Source organism: Nicotiana tabacum, chromosome 14, assembly GCF_000715075.1.
Source record: "Nicotiana tabacum cultivar K326 chromosome 14, ASM71507v2, whole genome shotgun sequence".
Taxonomy (NCBI): domain Eukaryota; kingdom Viridiplantae; phylum Streptophyta; class Magnoliopsida; order Solanales; family Solanaceae; genus Nicotiana; species Nicotiana tabacum.
Window position 1 is genome coordinate 96,465,454 of NC_134093.1, and position 18,038 is coordinate 96,483,491.

The window sequence follows — 18,038 nt, forward strand, 5'->3', positions numbered from 1 at the left end:
GCTCAAAGACATAGATCAAAACACACAACTCACAATGCCCATAATCTATTACTGCCATAATACCGCAGTGGGATTCAACCAAATCCTTTCTGAGCTCCTGTAACGCAAACCATCTAATACTTCGCATTATTTGCAAGTCTCGCGTTCACCCTTGTAATAGTCAAGCCAACTTCCACAAGCGATCTAAACTCAAATTGCAACATATATCATTTACTGGTAAAAGAGAACTCTCTACAAAACATCATAAGGACCACACAACCTCAGGACACCTCGCAGGACATAACCCACCTACTCTGCCTCAAACTGACATCTTTATACCCTTTCACAGTCGCGACTACTATGCAATCACTTAATCTTCTTGATTCTGAACTCATCAACAAGACATGAGAATCTACTTCACTCAACAACTAAACAACATGAGAGATCCCTCAACACACCTATAACTCGAGATCAAATGCTATATCAAGAGAGAAATCAAACACCCAATAGTCCTTGCTACCTCTCAAGTAAACTCTTCTCGTCACATTTGAACAATCTAAACACATCTCGCAGTTATATCATACTCACCACATAGTCATCCAATCACAAATTCCACTAATAGGGACACCAACGGACCTATAAGTCCTAAAAGCATGTGCTCACACAATCAAAATCTCCGTGCTCAAGCTTCCGTCAAAACCCGGCCTCAAGTCCTCCAGACTGGCCCATCATCAACACACCAAAATCACATCTCGCACCTCAACCATGGAATCACAAGCCGCCAGCGCACAGCCGATACCGAGCACTCACATGCGCATACGAATGTGTGGAAGCAATTCAAAGAGTTACGCTTCAAGCTGAATCAATGTCGTACGATAAGGAAAGAAAGATGGGAAGTATATCCTAAATGTCCTGTAGCCTCTCGAAGATAGGTATGGACGTCATCATACCGATCCACAAGACTCTACTAGAAACTTGCTCATGGCTTGTAGAACCTATGAACCTAGAGCTCTGATACCGACTTGTCACGACACCAAATCCACTAGTAGTGATGGCACCTAACCCAACCCGCTAGGTAAGCCAACTAGTAACTATCTAATTCTAATGATATTAACAAGACAAATAACCGATAGTAATTTACTAAATTTTATACATTTCCCAAGGATTGGTAGTACAAATCATGAGCTCCTAAGAATAGAGTTTACAAAGCCGAAATGAAATAAATACATCGTTTGTTTGAAAAGTACATAAACAGAGTTTTATAGATCTAAAGCTACCACGAACAAGGGGCAGCTACAACCGGGACGCATGTACATCTTCAATCCAGCTCTCATCGAACACAGCAACATCAACAACCAACATCTGCACGTAAGGTGCAGAAGTGTAGTATGGGTACAACCAACCCCATGTACTCAGTAACTAACAAACATAACCTTAGGTTGAAAGTAGTGACGAGCTAACACAAGGTCGGGTCCAATACCAATATCCCACAACAGTTCATAACAACATAATACAAGTAATAAAAGATGTATCTCAGAACTAAAAATGCTCAGCTCGTTCACAGTTCTAGAAAATAGTCATGCTTTTCAAGTATCTTAGTGAAAACCCAAATCTTTAACCGAAAAATGCCAAAAATACAAGTAAGTTTGAATACTGTAATTTTTCCAAATATCCTTTCCACAATTAATAAGATGTTTCATTTTCTTTTCAGATAGAAAGTGTGAAATACCTCTCTATGCCCACATATCAATGTGTGTAAAAAGTCATGAATGACGTGATACCGTACAACATGAGAAAAAATACATCTCTATGCATGTATGTCATGTGTGCATGTCAATGCCATGTATCTCAGAGATGAATCATGTACTCACACTCTCAGAGTACCCAATCTCGTTGTCTCACACTTTTCACTCACCATGCTCAACCCATCGGTACTGTATATGGACCATACGACCCAAGGAAGATCCATCCTGAAATATATACATCACTGACCATCAGTCACTCAGTACCGAGGAAGGCCAATCCAGCTCCATGGAGAAGATCCATCTCCGGGTATATAAATGCTTCAGAAAAGATCCATGTCCAGGGAAGATCCATCCCTTAATATAATCAACTACGCTCACTGGGGGTGTACAGACTCCAGAGGGGCTCCTACAGCCCAAACGCTATAATCCGCACGGACAACTCACGTGCTATAATATTAATAACTGGATTTGCATGGACAACTCACATGCTATAGTATCAATATACTCACAAACAGTCCCCCGGCCTCACTTAGTCATCAATCTCTCCGATCTCACTCACGGGCTCACAATGTCATAAAACTAGCCCGACAACACTGATATGATGTATCAATAAATAACAAATGAGACTAAGAAGTGATATGAATGTATGAATATGACTAAGTACGAAATATCAATGAAATCAGGGAAATGACAGCAAGAAACGACTACTATGGGTCCCAACAATATCGGCATAAAGCCTAAACATGATATCTAGCATGATTGACAGCTTATTTACTTTATCGCATGGTGAAAACACGGATATTAACAAAATAGGGCTACTATACACTGCCATGAAAACAACAGAGACCCAATTCACTTAGTGCACGCCCACACGCCAGTCACCTAGCATGTGCGTTACCTCAATACCAATCACATAACACGTATTTCGGGGTTTCATACCTCAACACTAAGTTTAGAAGAGTTACTTACCTCGAACATGCCAATACCAATGCCGAGCAAGCCAAGCGATGCTCCAAGGATACCATCACGCGCGTAGCGACCTCCGAACGGCTCAAAACTATCCAAAAGAAACTCAAATACATCAAATAAAGCCCAAGGAAACAATTCCAAATGAAAAAGGTCGAATCTTTAATCAAAAGCCCAAAATCAGCCAAAACGTCCAACCCAGGCCCGCACCTCGGAACCCGACAAAACTCACAAAATCCGACAACCCATTCAATTACGAGTTCAACCATACTAGTTTTACTCAAATCCGACTCCAATTCGATGTTCATAACTCAAAAATTCATATTATGAAACTTTAGGCCAACCCCCCCCCCCATTTACTCTATAAAATTCACAATCCAATTACCAAAAATGAAGGTAGATTCGTGATATAAGATCAAAAATGAGTAGAGAACACTTACCCCAAGTTGTGTTAAAAATCTCCTCTCCAAAGTCGCCCAATCCGAGCTCTAAAATCCTAAAATGAAGATAAAAACCAAAGACCTCGAGTTATAGATTCTGCCCAGCGATTTCCATATTTGCGGACAATTCGTCGCACATGCGACCACCGGTTTTGCGGAAAAACATCGCATCTGCAAAAAATGGCCTTGTCCAGCAATCTCTGCACCTGCGGTATCAAACTCCGCATCTGCGAAGACACTCGCACCTGCGTTTCCACTCGATGCACATGCGCATCCGCACCTGCGCCCTTTTCTCCGCTTCTGTGGGCCTCCTCATCCAGCTCTCATCTAGCATCTACGATGCCTTTGTCACTTTTGCGGCCATTGCACCTGCTCAAACCAACCGCAGGTGCGATCATACCAGAACCAGCAACCTTTAGCAATGCAACAAGAAGTGAAAAAGATCTGAACCTCGTCCAAAACTCATCCGAGCCACTCGGGACCCCGTTCGAATATACCAACAAGTACCATAATGCAATACAGACCTACTCGAGTCCTCAAAACACATATAACAATATAAAAATGATTAATCACACCTCAAATCGAAATCTATGAACTTTGAACTTTCAAATTCAATAACTCGTGCCGAAACATAGCAAATAAATCCGGAATGACTTTAAATTTTGCACACAAATCCCAAATAACATAACGAAGCTATTCAAATTCCCGAAATCACAATCCGAATTCGATATCAAAAAGTCCATTCCCGGTCAAACTTTCCAAAAACCCAACTTTCGCCATTTCAAGCCAAATTCTACTACGGACCTCCAAATCACAATCCGGACGTGCTCCTAATTCCAAAATCACCCAACGGACCTACCAGAACCATCAAAACTCCGTTCCGGAGTTCAAATTTATAAAAAGTCAAACTTAGTCAACTCTCCCACTTTAAAACTCCCTAGTTGATAATCATTCTTCCAAATCAGTCCCGAATAACCTGAAAACCAAAACTAATAATTCACACAAATCAAAATACATTATACGGAGCTACTCACACCCGTAAACTACCGAGCGAAGTGCAAATGCCTTAAATGACCGGTTAGGTCGTTACATTCTCCCCCACTTAAACATACGTTCGTCCTCAAACGTGTCCATAGTTGTTCTCAAAGCCATCAAACCGCCGTATAACCTTGCCATGCACATACCCGGGGGTGATCCTATGTCACCCTAACCCATACAGGTCCGATAACACAACATAACTGATATTTCTCAATTCAACCTAGCCCACAAGCCTTAGAATCTAACTTCTAACATCCGAAATTTCTTATAAGATCTGAATCTCACAACCTACACCATGTATAAGTCTGAACAAGTTGTACCAAGCCACAACCATAACCCAAGATACAATTGCATGATATATCACATAAAACAGATACTCAAAGCAATGATTTCTAATCACAGTAGCTGCTCAAAACAACCCAATGCCGGTAATAAACCTCATATCAAACAAGACTCCATTCTGAAACATGCGTACACTACCGATGATGAAAGGAACACGCAGAAACTCATAACCATTCATCAGATCAACCAGTCATGGAACTCCCTCTCCTTCGACAAGAACTATAGCAAATTTCTAAGATGACTTTCGACATTATCCTTCCAACCATGCCGTAATCTATTCTGATAGTATCCATTATAGGTCTAATGACCTCATCTCATCCAACACGACCACTCTAGTAACATGACACATCAATACAATCTAAAGCCATAGCCCGTGCAATCCGTGCTCCAATAAGCAACATTCCAAATATATTCAATCCTGAAAAAAATGATTCAGACGAGAGAACTGTCCCACAAGCTCAACGAGTACCACCACAACGCAATGCTAAGAATCTATCACACACCGTAGAACCAAAACACACGAATCTAACACAAGGGATCATATCTCAACATAACTCCGCTACAATGCATGTCACATCCAAACATTGGTTCATATGAAATACCTCAGCCCCCATGCTCAAAATCAATAACCACGCTCGATCCGATATCAAGTACTCTAAGTGCATTACCATAACCATGAAGAAGCAGATGACACAATGCCACACAAAACCCAAAAGAACATAACTTATACGCCATCGACCATGCAATACCCAATTACTCATCTCGCTCAAATTCCGCTATAAAGCCCAAATAGAACTGCACCAGGTGTGCTTATAACCAACGAATCACAACTCCGCGTAGTATAGAAGTGTAACTCATAGATTGTTTCAGAACACGAATAAGCTCAACAACAACCGAATGGTATATCCCTACCGGAACCATCAAAACTCCGTTCCTGGTTCAAATTTATAAAAAGTCAAATTTGGTCAACTTTTCCACTTTAAAGCTCCCTAGTTGAGAATCATTCTTCCAAATTAGTCTCGAATAACCTGAAAACCAAAATCAACGATTCACACAAATCAAAATACATCATACAGAGCTACTCACGCTCGTAAACTACCGAGCGAAGTGCAAATACTCAAAACGACCGATTAACTCGTTACATTAAGGATCATTGTACCTTTTCAAGTAGTATATGTTTTATATTCGTAGATTTTCATTTCTACTCTTCACGCTCATTAAAGTTGTATAAAAACAATTTAGTGTCAAACATTCTAGGATCTTTTTTACCAAAAAGAAATACTCTCTCTCTGCTACTAGGTGTGTCAATGGTTCGGTTCGATCGATTATTTTATAAAATTTATATCATATCAATTCTTTTGATTATTTAATCATGCATAACCAAAATTAGACTTTTCGATACTGTCCCAATCATATCGGTTTCTCTTCGGTACGGTTCCGTTAATTTTTGATATTTTTTTAAAGTCATGTAAAAGTCACTAGTAAAAGTAGAATGCAATAACAAACGTACTTTTATCGGACTTAGTAAAATTCTCTAGACATTTTTATTGTTCAAAGGGTGATGAATTAAGAAAATATGAAAGATGGCTAGAGTTAGATCCATCATCTATTCTACAATAGTATAAAAGAAACTAAATAAAGATAAAGAAAATATAAATCACACGAGTGAAAAGATATTACCCAAGTTGGGACTCAAGAATAAAGTCTATGGAAGATTAAATATTCAATAAAATAAATTTAAGTCATACGAAAGGAAACATATTCAATACATTATAGTTTGCTACTCATAACGACTAGAATAGCTTATGTCTTGCTATTGAATAAGGGTGTCAATGGTTCTGTTCGACCGATTATTTTATAAAATTTATACCATATCAATTTTTCGGTTATTCTATTATGTATAATTAAAATTAGACTTTTCAAAACTGTCCTAATCATGTCAGTTTCTCTTCGATATCGGTACGGTTCGGTTAATTTTCGGTATTTTTTTTAAATGTCATATAAAAGTCATCAGTAGAACTAGAATGCAATAACATATGTTCTTTTATAAGACTTAACAAAACTCTCTAGAAATTTTTATTATTTAAAGGGTAATAAATTAAAAAAACATAAAAGATGGCCAGAGTATAGATCCATCAACTATTCTATAGCAACGTAAAAGAAACCAAGCAAAGACAAAAAAAATATAAATCACACGTGTGGAAAGATATTAACCAAACTGAGACTCAAGAATAAAGTCTATAGAAGATTAAATATTCAAAAAGATAAATCTAAATTATATGAAAGGAAACATATTCAATACATTGTAGTTTGCTAGTCATAATCACTAAAATACTTTGTGTCTTGCTAATGAAGATGCTGGAAATAACTTAGTTTAAATAGAAGTAGCATAATAGGTTTAGGAATTAATATTTTAAGTTAAATTACTCGTTGACTTGTAACCGTTTTCATAATTCCAAGGTCCAAAGAAAAATTTAATGCTTTATTATTTTTTAAACTTACTATATAAATATATTTTCCATATGTAAAGTTTATTCGGTACAGTTCAGTCGGTTTAGTCGATTTTAAATATCCATTGACACTCCTACTATTGAATGTGCCGGAAATAGTTTAGTTTCAACAAGAGTAGCATAATATGTTTGGAGATTGGAATTTTGAATTTTAATTACTTGCTGGCTTATACCGTTTTCATAATTCCAAGATCCAAGGAAAAATTTAATATTTTATTATTTTTAAACTTATATATAAAGATATTTTCCACATGTATATTTATTCGGTATAGTTCAGTATTTTTTTTAATTTATTTTTATAAAATTATAAAATCTACCATAATTATCGGTACAATTATAGGTTTATATAAAAATATACGATTTTATTAAAAGAAACCTAAAAATTCATTCGGTACGGTACAATAAGATTCGGTCGGTTTAGTTGATTTTTAAATATCCATTGACACCCATATCTGCTACCCTTATAGTTGTTATATATATCCCAAAAATAATTGTTCCCAAGTACTTGTCATTTTAAAAGATTAAGAGGGCATTAATATTTTTTTCTACTTTACCATTAGTATTAATTATTCTAGAATTAAGAGGCATGCAAATCGATAAAGATTAAAGAATTAATAAAGGATAAATTAGTCAAATTACTCTTATTGTTAATACATATTTTTTATAAGCTTGTAGAACCTTATCCTGACAAACAAACGGAGCGATTCGAAGAGAATTAAACTTAGAAGCTAAAATAATAATTTACTTGCTACTCCATATTTTATTAGTGACAATGAAAATAATATTTAAGCGACTTCAAAAAAGTAGTTTACCACTTGAACAATTTTCTTTTGTCAAAGACTTTTATTTGTGATTTAAAATAAGTCATAGACACTTATATTGTTATAAAATAAAAATTTTAAAGTTAAATTATTTTTAAATATAAAAATATATCTTTTTTTTTTTTGGATAGATTTAAGAAAAAGTGTACCACATAAAAGACTATTATTAACTATTTTCTATTTAAAAGAAAAAATTAAAAAGAGTAATATAATAGTGGATTAAAAAGAGTTTATATGAGGGGAGTCACTAGGTGAGGTCCAAAGTCTGCAACTTAAAGGGAAAACTTTTTGATGCATACCACGTTGGAAAGCTCTTCAACTTGGGTGGGCGGAGATTACGGCGGAGTTGGTGGTGCCACTGGCAGTTTCTGGCGATGTGAGAACCCCTCGGAATGGAAAAAGACTAATCTACCGTTCTTCAGATCTCTACATTCTTGAGCTTTCTCTCATCAAATATTATAGGAGTAATTTTTTGCAACTCATTTCTCAGGGTTTTTTTTCCTTCTTCTTTCTCTTCCCCCCTATTTCAGACCCATTTTTGGTTTTTGTTGGTGTGTTTCTTTCTGTTTGAAGTTTGGAGTTTTCATTCCAGATTTAACGTTTTCATCTTTTTTTGGCCTTTTTCTCCTCCTCTTTTTTTTTTTTTTTTTTGTTGTCTTTTTTCTCATTTCATGTTAAGGATCTGAAGCCCATTTTTTGTATTTCTGTTTTGTATTAATTTGCCTTTGTGGTGTATTAATGTTGCTCAATTTTTGAACTGGGAACAGTTTAATTTCTAATAAGTTTTGATTTTGATTTTGATTTTGATTTTCCTATTCTTGAGCTGTGGTAGAAATTGTGCAAATATCTATTTGCCTTTGTGGAGACAGGTATTTTGAATTGTGGGTGTTTTATTAATGCTTAACTTTTGAATTTGTAACAGTTATCTTGTAATAAAGTTTTGAATTTTAGTCTAGAGCTGTGCTAGAAATTGAGCAAATAGAGTTTTTTTTTTCCATGTACATTGGAATGATTTGGACCCAAATAGAATGAAATGGTGCGGAGGATCCATATAGCCGGCCCCGACTTTGTTTGGGATTAAGGCGTAGTTGATGAGTTATTGATAAAGGCTAAACCTTGTAGTGTCAGATCTTCTAGTTCTAGTTAAAAACAGTTTATGTTGTCAAAAGTAGTAAATTCTTGAAAGTTTTTCTTGATAAGCAGGAATATGATGGTTGAACCGGGCCAAAGTAATTCTCATTTTCACTGTTCTAAATGTTGAAGGGGAGCCTTGGCGTAACTGGTAAAGTTGCTGCCATGTGACCAGGAGGTCACGGGTTCGAGCCGAGAAAATGGCCTCTTGCAAAAATGCAGGGTAAGGCTGTGTACAGTAGACCCTTGTGGTCCAGACCTTCCTCGGACCCCGCTCATAACGGGAGCTTAGTGCACCGGGCTGCACTATTCTAAATGTTTTTTGATTGTTCTAAACTTTTTGCCATTCCATTGTAGGAAAGGCTTGTTAATGTGATAAATAGAGATGTCGTTCAAGAGCATTGTCCGTGAGCTGAGAGAGATGAAAGATGGGATAGGGAGTATATCAAGGAGGGGAATGGAAGGAAGGCGTTGGCGAAACAGAACCCGATCACATATAGCACCTGAAGTGTCACATTTTGATCCTGATCAACAAGGCCAATGGGCAAATTTACCATCAGAATTGCTATTGGATATTATCCGCAGGGTTGAAGAGAGTGAGACGTCGTGGCCTGCTCGGACCGTTGTAGTCTTTTGTGCTTCTGTTTGTAAGTCATGGAGGGAAGTTACTAAAGAAATTGTCAAGACTCCCGAGGAATGTGGTAGGCTTACCTTTCCCATTTCACTGAAGCAGGTATTTTCCTTAATCCATTCGATGATTATCTTATTCCTATTGCCGCTTACAAAAAAGTAAAACCGAGAGATCATTCTTTTTCTGTTTCTGCTTTGTAACAGCCGGGTCCCCGTGAATCCCCAATTCATTGCTTTATAAAGCGGGACAGAGCTAATTCAGTTTATCGCCTCTACTTCGGTTTGACTCCATGTAATTCACACGTTTCTGTTGACCTTTCTCCTTTTCTTCTTTGACACTTTAATATTACCAGAGCATCTTCAATGATTGTATGCCTTGTAATCAGCTTTAAGATCTACCTACATAGTTGATCAGTGAACGAAATTTGTCTTCTAAAGTTACGAGTTTGTTCTATGATTCTACTGCCTTGGAACCAGCTTCAAGATCCACCTTGTGAACTTAACCTATGAATGAAGCTAAGATTATAAGTTTCTATAACATTTATGTTGGTGGATAATTTTTGATTGGTATTTGGATGGATAACTTCTCGAGAAAAGCCTCTCTACCCCACCTCCCCCTCCCAAGATAGGGGTAAGGTCTGCGTGCACTTTACCCTCTCCAGACCCCACAATGTGGGATTACACTGAGTATGTTGCTGTTGTGATTGTTGTTGTATTTTGATGGATAACTTAGACTTAGGTTGATAGAAGACATTGTTCAAGTTAATATGCAGAACGAGAATTGTGAAACTTTTTTATAGCTTCTTCTTAGTGTTGGTGGTCTAATGTTCTCACATCTGATGTGTTACTTCATGACAGCTGAAGATGAAAGCGATAAGCTATTGCTGGCTGCCAAAAGGACCAGAAGGGCAACAAGCACAGAATTTGTAATTTCATTGGTTGGGGACGATTTTTCTCGAGCTAGCAGTACATATGTTGGAAAACTGAGGCAAGTTTCCACATACTGTTAAATTATTTCCATAGCGTATACCTCACCGTCCTTCAGAATGTTGAAAAAAGAAAAACTTGTATTTCCTTTCATTTTGTTTTAATAGTTTACGAAATAATTTTACCAGATCTAACTTTCTTGGGACCAAGTTCATCGTATATGATAGCCAACCTCCAAGTGATGCAGCGATTCAACATTGCGGTCAACTTAGTCGACGATTCAGTGTGAAGCAAGTTTCTCCGACAGTACCTGCGTGCAACTACAGTGTCGCCACCATTAACTATGAACTCAATGTTCTCCGAACAAGAGGACCTAGGAGAATGCATTGCGCCATGCATTCTATCCCTTTCTCCTCTATACAAAAGGGAGGCAGCGCTTCAACACCTAAATCATTCCCACAATCTTTTGACGAGAAGTCATTTCCCCCACCAGTCTCAAAATCAAAGGAGCCAATTGTAGATATCAGCTTGCCTGGCTTTTCAAGCTCAACGATGTCACTGCTTTCTCGAGAGCCACTCGTGCTAAAAAACAAGGCCCCTAGATGGCATGAACAATTGCAGTGCTGGTGCCTAAATTTTAAAGGTCGCGTTACAGTGGCGTCTGTGAAAAACTTTCAGCTAGCGACAGCAGTTGATCCTTCTCAGAATATACCAGTTGCAGTACAAGAAACAGTAATATTGCAATTTGGCAAAATCGGAAAAGATATCTTCACCATGGATTACTGCTACCCGCTATCTGCCTTCCAAGCTTTCGCAATCTGCTTGAGCAGCTTTGACACGAAACCAGCATGCGAATGATTTCGTGCAGAATGTAATTCATGATAATTTTTGTCTCTTGGTTTCTGGATAATGTTCTGAATTGATGTTTATATTTCTCTGAGAAGTTGCCAATGCGCCGCAATATTTATGAATGAGAATATCAATATATACATGCAGTATATATCTAACAGTTTGATTTAAATACTTTTCCTGGAAAGTAAATCTATTCTTGTTAATTTGTGTCATTAAGATCAGGAACATATTTTGATGTAATCCTGGTTTGAGATATAGATAGAAAATGATCTAAATTCAGCTCAATCCAATTTGCATTTTATTGTTTTCAAAAACAGGTTGATCAGGAAAAAATAATTAAAAAAAAGAAAAGAAATTAAAAGGTTGACCAGGATTTTGTCATTCTTTGTTGAATAAATTCACTGGCATTCTAGTATATTAATACAGCTTATAATGCTAAATATTGTATGATGTATCTAATTTATGACATGTATACTGCTTGTGATCCTCCACCTTGAGGCTTTAGTGTAATGGTAAGAGCACACAGTATTTCTAATAGGAGCAATTCAAGCATTAATTAGTACTACCTCAGATCTAAAAGGAAAGGAAGAAGAATAAGGGAAGGTGCCAAGTAGCTGATTGCACATTACTAAGGCAAGGAATAAGACGTCTGAGAAGGGATGCCGAAAAAAGGCTTCAATTGTTTCTGGTGCAAAGTCAGTAGTACTAGGGCCTTCGAGTTGGAATTTCCAACTATAAACGTCCTGACTTTTTCGAGGCAGGGCTTCGACCCGTATCTGGCCAACTCCTCGAACTGCTGGGTGCGGCATATTCATGGACTGGCAAAGCGAACTCTCAATTTGATCAGGAGAGCCTAGGGAGCTCTCTATCTTTTCCCAAATTCCGACTAGCGCGGTTCTTTTTCTCGACCAATTTGAATTCCATTTCATTTTTTATTTTAAGTGTTGTAGAGTAGTAAGTAGTGATGTGTTGGTTAGGGACACGTTATGGGCTCGAAAGTCGAAAGTCGAACATTGTCCCAGACAAAACAAAATCATGATATTTAAATAGAGAAGAATAAAATAAAAGATTTATTATTTACCGAGTTTTGAATTGCGTGTGTTAGCCCTCGAAGATTTCTCAATTATAAGAAAAATGTATACTTGTGGCCATCCTATTGTCAGCTGGATGCCCTGGTTCTTGTATTGTTGATTTGTTGGGATAACGGTGGAAACTTTACATTTGTTTATTTTTAACTATCGTTGGATCGAACGATTTAAGAGAGTATATCCCGTTATTTTCAACTAGGTTGTCTTAGGTACTGACGTTAGTGTTTGACCAAAAAGTATAACTTTCGGTTAAATATTTATATTTATGTAATGATGAGTACATAGATCTTGAAAATACAGATAATATGGGGCTGATCCAGTGGGGGATAAATAATATCGTGCATTAAATACTCCAAAAATATGAACAATAATGGAGGAGTAACTAGCAATAAATAACAATAAATGACATTTAAGTAAATGGAAGGAATGATTCACCCAATAATGAATAAGTTAGATGATTGTTCCTCCTGGCAGTGATGCGTGACAGATAAATACGAGAATGTTCGAATTATTCTCGGATCTGATGGAAAAGCCTAGAATAATATGAGCAAGAAAGTTGATAAAAAGGTAATGTTTGTATCGTTGCTAAAGAGAAAAAGAGAATCTTCTTCTGAAAAGTGTTCTTGTCCCGTGAATATTACATGCATTTCTTCCTTATCTTTTTTCTTTATTTATTTGAGACATGTCTCTAATAAACCCTAATAGTACAAGTGCAGAGAATATTCACTCTTTAATATCTTATTTCAAAAAATAGTCGTTACTGTTTTGTCAACGGTGCTCGACTTCGGTCATTGTTGAAATCTCGGCCACGAATCTCGCTGCTCCCTGACCGACCTAGACTAACTTTTTCCTTAATGCTATATTACCCTAAATATTCTAGGACAGATTTTGACCTATATAGTTTGTCCCTCCACTTATTGAGGCCGGCCTCAGGCGGGCTCGATGAGCGGATATTGTGTAACGTGGCCGAAGCATTTGGACGACCTGAACGAGTCGTGAAGATTGGTGCGAGTGGGCAGCGTGTTCCTTTATGAACCATAACTTATGGGGTTATATGTCCCACGAATCAGGATGACGTCATGGCGACATGCGTCATTATGACGTGATTTCCCGATACGTTGCTTCGTTTCGCGCTCGTTTTCTGATTGATTCTGTCGCTTCGGTTACAGTGCCAGGTAATGATGGATTAATTCATTGGTTTCGACGCTTGAATTTTTATAAATAGGGGTATGTGGGTAACGTTTCAATCTTTACGAAACCCTTGCATCAAAAAACCTCGTATGTTCTTCTTCCTCCCCCATTGTTGTGTCTCTTATTATCAAAATCCTTGGCCTCCTTCTTCTTCCTCCATTGTCGCGTATCTTCTTACTGGTTTTAGTGATTCTCGCGGCTTCTAACACTTCTTTACTTGAATATCCTCCCTTAATCAACGTGGCTAATGTACCCTCTGTTTCCAGTATGGCAACTCACCCTGTCCCTTTGGCGGTGCTTATACCCCCTCACATTGATAGGGTCTCTGTCGCCATTGAGGAAGAGAATTTTCCTACGGTGGAGGAAATAATCCCTCGTAGTGAGAAAGTTAGGTCCGATTTATCGAAGGAGCGTGAAGGTGAGCCCGAAGTCTCGGAGTCAGTGATGGAAAAGGCCGATCTGGCCGAGCTTAGGGAAAAATTCAACATTCCTGCCCACATCGATCTGGTCCCAGCAGGGCGCGATGTGGTGCAAATCCACTGACATGGATACTGCGCATTCTATGCGTATCCTTTCCAGGTCGGCTATACTCTCCTCCTTCTCCATTGGCGGAGGAATTTTGCCGCTATTACGGTGTCTGCCCGACCCAACTCTCTCTGTACATTTACAGCTTATTAGGATGCTCTCAAAATTCGCCGAGTTGGCTCAGGTCGAGGTCACACTCTGTCATCTGATGCATCTCTTTGCCCTTAGCTTTTATAGGAGGATAATGTTGCATCTTCGCCACCGAGAAGGTAAATACATGGTGGTGAAGATGGATGACAAAGCAAATCGTCAGTTCTGGCTCAACTACTTTTTTGTCAGAACCGAAGAAGTAGTAGCCAATGCGGATGACTTTCTTGAGACTTGGAATCACGCTCGTAAGTATCCATTTTTTGTGAAAGGTATTTGATTTGTCTATTTCTAGTCGTAGGCTCTAACATTTTGTCTCTTCCTCGTACAGCCAAGGTTGCGCCTCCTCTTTTGGTCGGGAACATTTCTGATTGGGTTGGACGGATTCTACCTCACACTGTGGGGATTCGTGAGTGGCCGGGCTTTCTCTAGAAGTTCGGGACTGCGTCTTCCTTGGCCGGTGAGTTCGTCTTTTTTTTTTGTTTTCTATTTTGACCTCATGGTCGCTTACACGCTATAGTTTATTATTGGTAGTGACAACCTTCGATCTTTCTTTTTCAGTTCGAGAATCTTTGAGGAGGCCGAGGGCCCCTCCTCCTACGTTTCGTAATAGGAAGGCTACTTCTTCTTCGGAGTCTGTTCCTGCTGTGACCGCGACTAGGCCTGCTCGGTCATCTACTTTTGTTCGTTCTTCCGCCACGGCCAGGTCTACTCGTTCGTCAACCGCACCTACTGCTACTTCCGTATCGGCTTCCTCTCCATCCGCGGATATATCGACATCGGAGCTTCCGACTTCCCCTTTGCTTTATCTAGTGGACGAGGAAGAGGAATCGTTGCCGAGTGATGGGAATTTGGTTCCCCGCAAGAGAATATTGGTGGACGTCGGTGATGGGGTTGATTTTGTCATCCGTGAAATGGAGACCATAGATCTTGAAGATGACGTCGAGTTATCGCCCGTGGTTCCGCCATCGACTGAAGCCGTAGAGGGTATGTCTCTTCCTGAAACCATGATGGAAGCTGAAGGGCCATCGACGAGAGTCTCTGATAATTTGTGGCAAAATGAGCTATCTGCCTCGCGACCGGCCGAAGGTCCTTCTTCGCTGGCCAACATAAAAGGAAAGTGCGTAGCCGAGGATGTCTATGAGACGGGCTCCGATGTTGATGCCGATGAGGTGAGGATGATGGGGGAGGGATTTACCCGACTCAAAGTAAGATTAGAGAGGTCCACGCGGACCATGGAGATCCCCATGGATCAAGATTTGTTGGTTAACACGGAGAACGTGGTCCCCTCAGTTCCGATGTGGAGGGTAAAACCCTTGAAAAGCTGGATGATGCTACCTTATCTAGGAGCATAGTCGGCCTCGCTCTCAGGGTAAGCTTTTCGACCTCTTTCATTTTTGTTTGTCAAGTTCAAAGTTTGTTTCTTTCATACTCTCCGTTTCCGTTTTCTCTCTTCCAGACAGTGATTTTGGAAATTGAAAGCGCTCGAAGAGAGGAGAGGCGTAAAGCTATTTTTTTAAAGATGGAGCGAAAATACCGCGAGTACCGTTGTAAGTATCACAAGATTTGTAGGCGGTTTGGCGAGGGCGGAAATATTTGAGCTCTCCGAGAGGAGCTGAAGGAGAAGGATGATGAGCTGGTGAAGGTCATCAAAAAATGCAGCGCTCTTGAGGAGGCGCTAAATGACAAATAAGAGGAACTACAGGTTAGTAGGGAGTCAAAGCCCAGTGCGACGATCTCCAAGCCCATGTGGTCTCGTTGCGCGCCGAGTTCGAGGAGTGTGAATTCAAAGCTGATGCTTTAAGTAGTGAGGTCTCCGAGAGGGCAGCGGATCTCGAGAATGTGGAGTTAGCTCGGTCAGGGGCTATGAGGAAGATGGAGGCTTTGGAGATCATAATCCGTTTTCTTCGTTCCAAGCGAGAGAATGCCTTGGACACGGCCAGACTCAAAGAAGAGCGGCTTGATGAATGGATTGGAGAATTAGAGAAAGAGGCTTCTGGCTTTTGTGATCGAGTCGCCGCTCCGGAGGCCGAGAAGGCACAATTATTGGCTCGACCATCCTCTTCCCATGTTTCTAATTTCCCTGATGTTCCTCGAGATTTATACGAGGAGTGGATTCACGCCTAGTCCCATCTGGATATATTCAGAGATCTGATGAGGGCGGGGACTATTTTGGAAATTGTCCTCGAGGATGCTCGTGTTAAGGCACGTGGATCTCGAGTCGCTTGTGGCTACGATCCCGCTACACAGGAGACCGATGACGATAGGGAGGATGTGGGCGTGGATCAGATTGAAGAGGACGCCTGGTATGGGGATGAGTATCCTGATGGCGATGGTGATGGTGAAGGGGCGGATGGGGATGGCCTAGTCGATCAGGCCGATGGCGCTGCTGGGCCAGACGGCGATTGGTAGCTTTTCTTTTCCTTCTTTTTGTTTTGCCGCAGACTTGTGCGTTTTTTGTGGGCGTCTTCATGAGCCTTTGTAAAATATATTCTAAGTATGAAATGCCAGTTCTGTTATTTGTACCTGATTCATTTTTCTTCTATTCGAGTTTGTATGCTTTTTGATTTTGTTGCTTGGTTGCCTTGGTTTTCTTAGTTGTAATAACTAACTCGAGTAGGGTCGAACGAGGTCGAAAAAAAACTTAGGTTTGATCATGGACGAGGGCCAATAAATGTTAGTTCGAATGAGGTCAAATATATCGTATGTTTATTTATAGCCGAGGGCCGATTAGGTGTTGATTCGAACGGGGTCGAATGTAAAATATACTTAGCTAGGGCCTGTAATGACCCAACCGGTTATTTTGACTTTTAGAACCCCATTCCCCTAAATAAAACTTCTCGTATATTCTTTTATTAATTTATGACTTGCGGGGATGGTTGGTTCGAGATTTGAAAGTGTTCGGGTTGAAATCGGAACACTTGGTTCCTTAAGTTGGCCTTAAAATGCTAAGTTTGACTTTGGTCAACATTTTAAGTAAACGACCTCGGAATCGGGATTTGACGGTTCCAATAGGTTTGTATGATGATTTCGTACTTGGGCGTATGTTCGGATCTAGTTTTGGATGACATGGGAGCGTGTTGGCGCCTGATAGTGAAAGTTGGTTCTTTGAAGGTTTTAGAAGTTCTTTAAATTCGGTTTGGAGCGGGTTTTAGGGATATCGAGGTACAAATGGAATTCCGAGATCGGAAATAGTTTTGTAATATCATTTAAGACTTACACGCAAAATTTGGCGTCATTCCGAGTAGTTTAAGTATGTTTCGGCGCATTGGGAGTAAATTGAAAAACTTGAAGTTCATAAGTTTGATTCAATTGGTTTTGTGGTGTGATTTTTAGTTTTAATGTTGTTTCGAACATTTCGAGAGTTCGAGCAAGTCCGTTTTATGATTTCAAACTTGTTGGTATGTTCGGGCGGGGCCCCGGGGGTACCGAGTGTCAATCGGACGAGGCTCAGACCAAGTTGGAAATTGGGAGCCAAGGCTGAATCTCCCAGCTGCTGTCAGAATCGCACATGCGTTTGGCCAGCCGCAGGTGCGAGAGACGAGTCGCAGAAGCGGCTTGAGCGGCAGTTTTGGCGCAGAAGCAGGGGCCCATCCGCAGAAGCGAGCCTAGCCAGCCTTGGGTCCTTTCGCATAAGCAGACCGTGGTCCACAGAAGCGACGCCGCAAATGCAGCCCAGGCACCGCAAATGCGGAAATACAGTCTG

At 39.7% G+C, this 18,038-nt stretch overlaps 1 protein-coding gene across 6 annotated transcripts; it reads left to right on the forward strand.

The window, feature by feature from the left end:
- The first annotated feature begins 8,080 nt into the window (after positions 1-8,080).
- LOC107809196 (tubby-like F-box protein 5) lies at positions 8,081-11,550 on the forward strand. Of its 6 annotated transcripts, XM_016633797.2 has the most exons (6): positions 8,081-8,710; positions 9,045-9,195; positions 9,330-9,705; positions 9,807-9,894; positions 10,461-10,590; positions 10,718-11,550. In XM_016633797.2, exons 3-6 carry the CDS (start codon positions 9,358-9,360, stop codon positions 11,385-11,387), a joined length of 1,236 nt encoding a protein of 411 aa, XP_016489283.1. In that variant the 5' UTR covers positions 8,081-8,710; positions 9,045-9,195; positions 9,330-9,357; the 3' UTR covers positions 11,388-11,550. The 6 variants fall into 6 exon arrangements, with proteins under 6 accessions (XP_016489283.1, XP_016489288.1, XP_016489294.1 ...); XM_016633802.2 differs by lacking the exon at positions 9,045-9,195 and having other exon boundaries at positions 9,335-9,705; XM_016633808.2 differs by lacking the exon at positions 9,045-9,195 and having other exon boundaries at positions 8,081-8,305.
- The last annotated feature ends 6,488 nt before the right edge of the window (positions 11,551-18,038 follow it).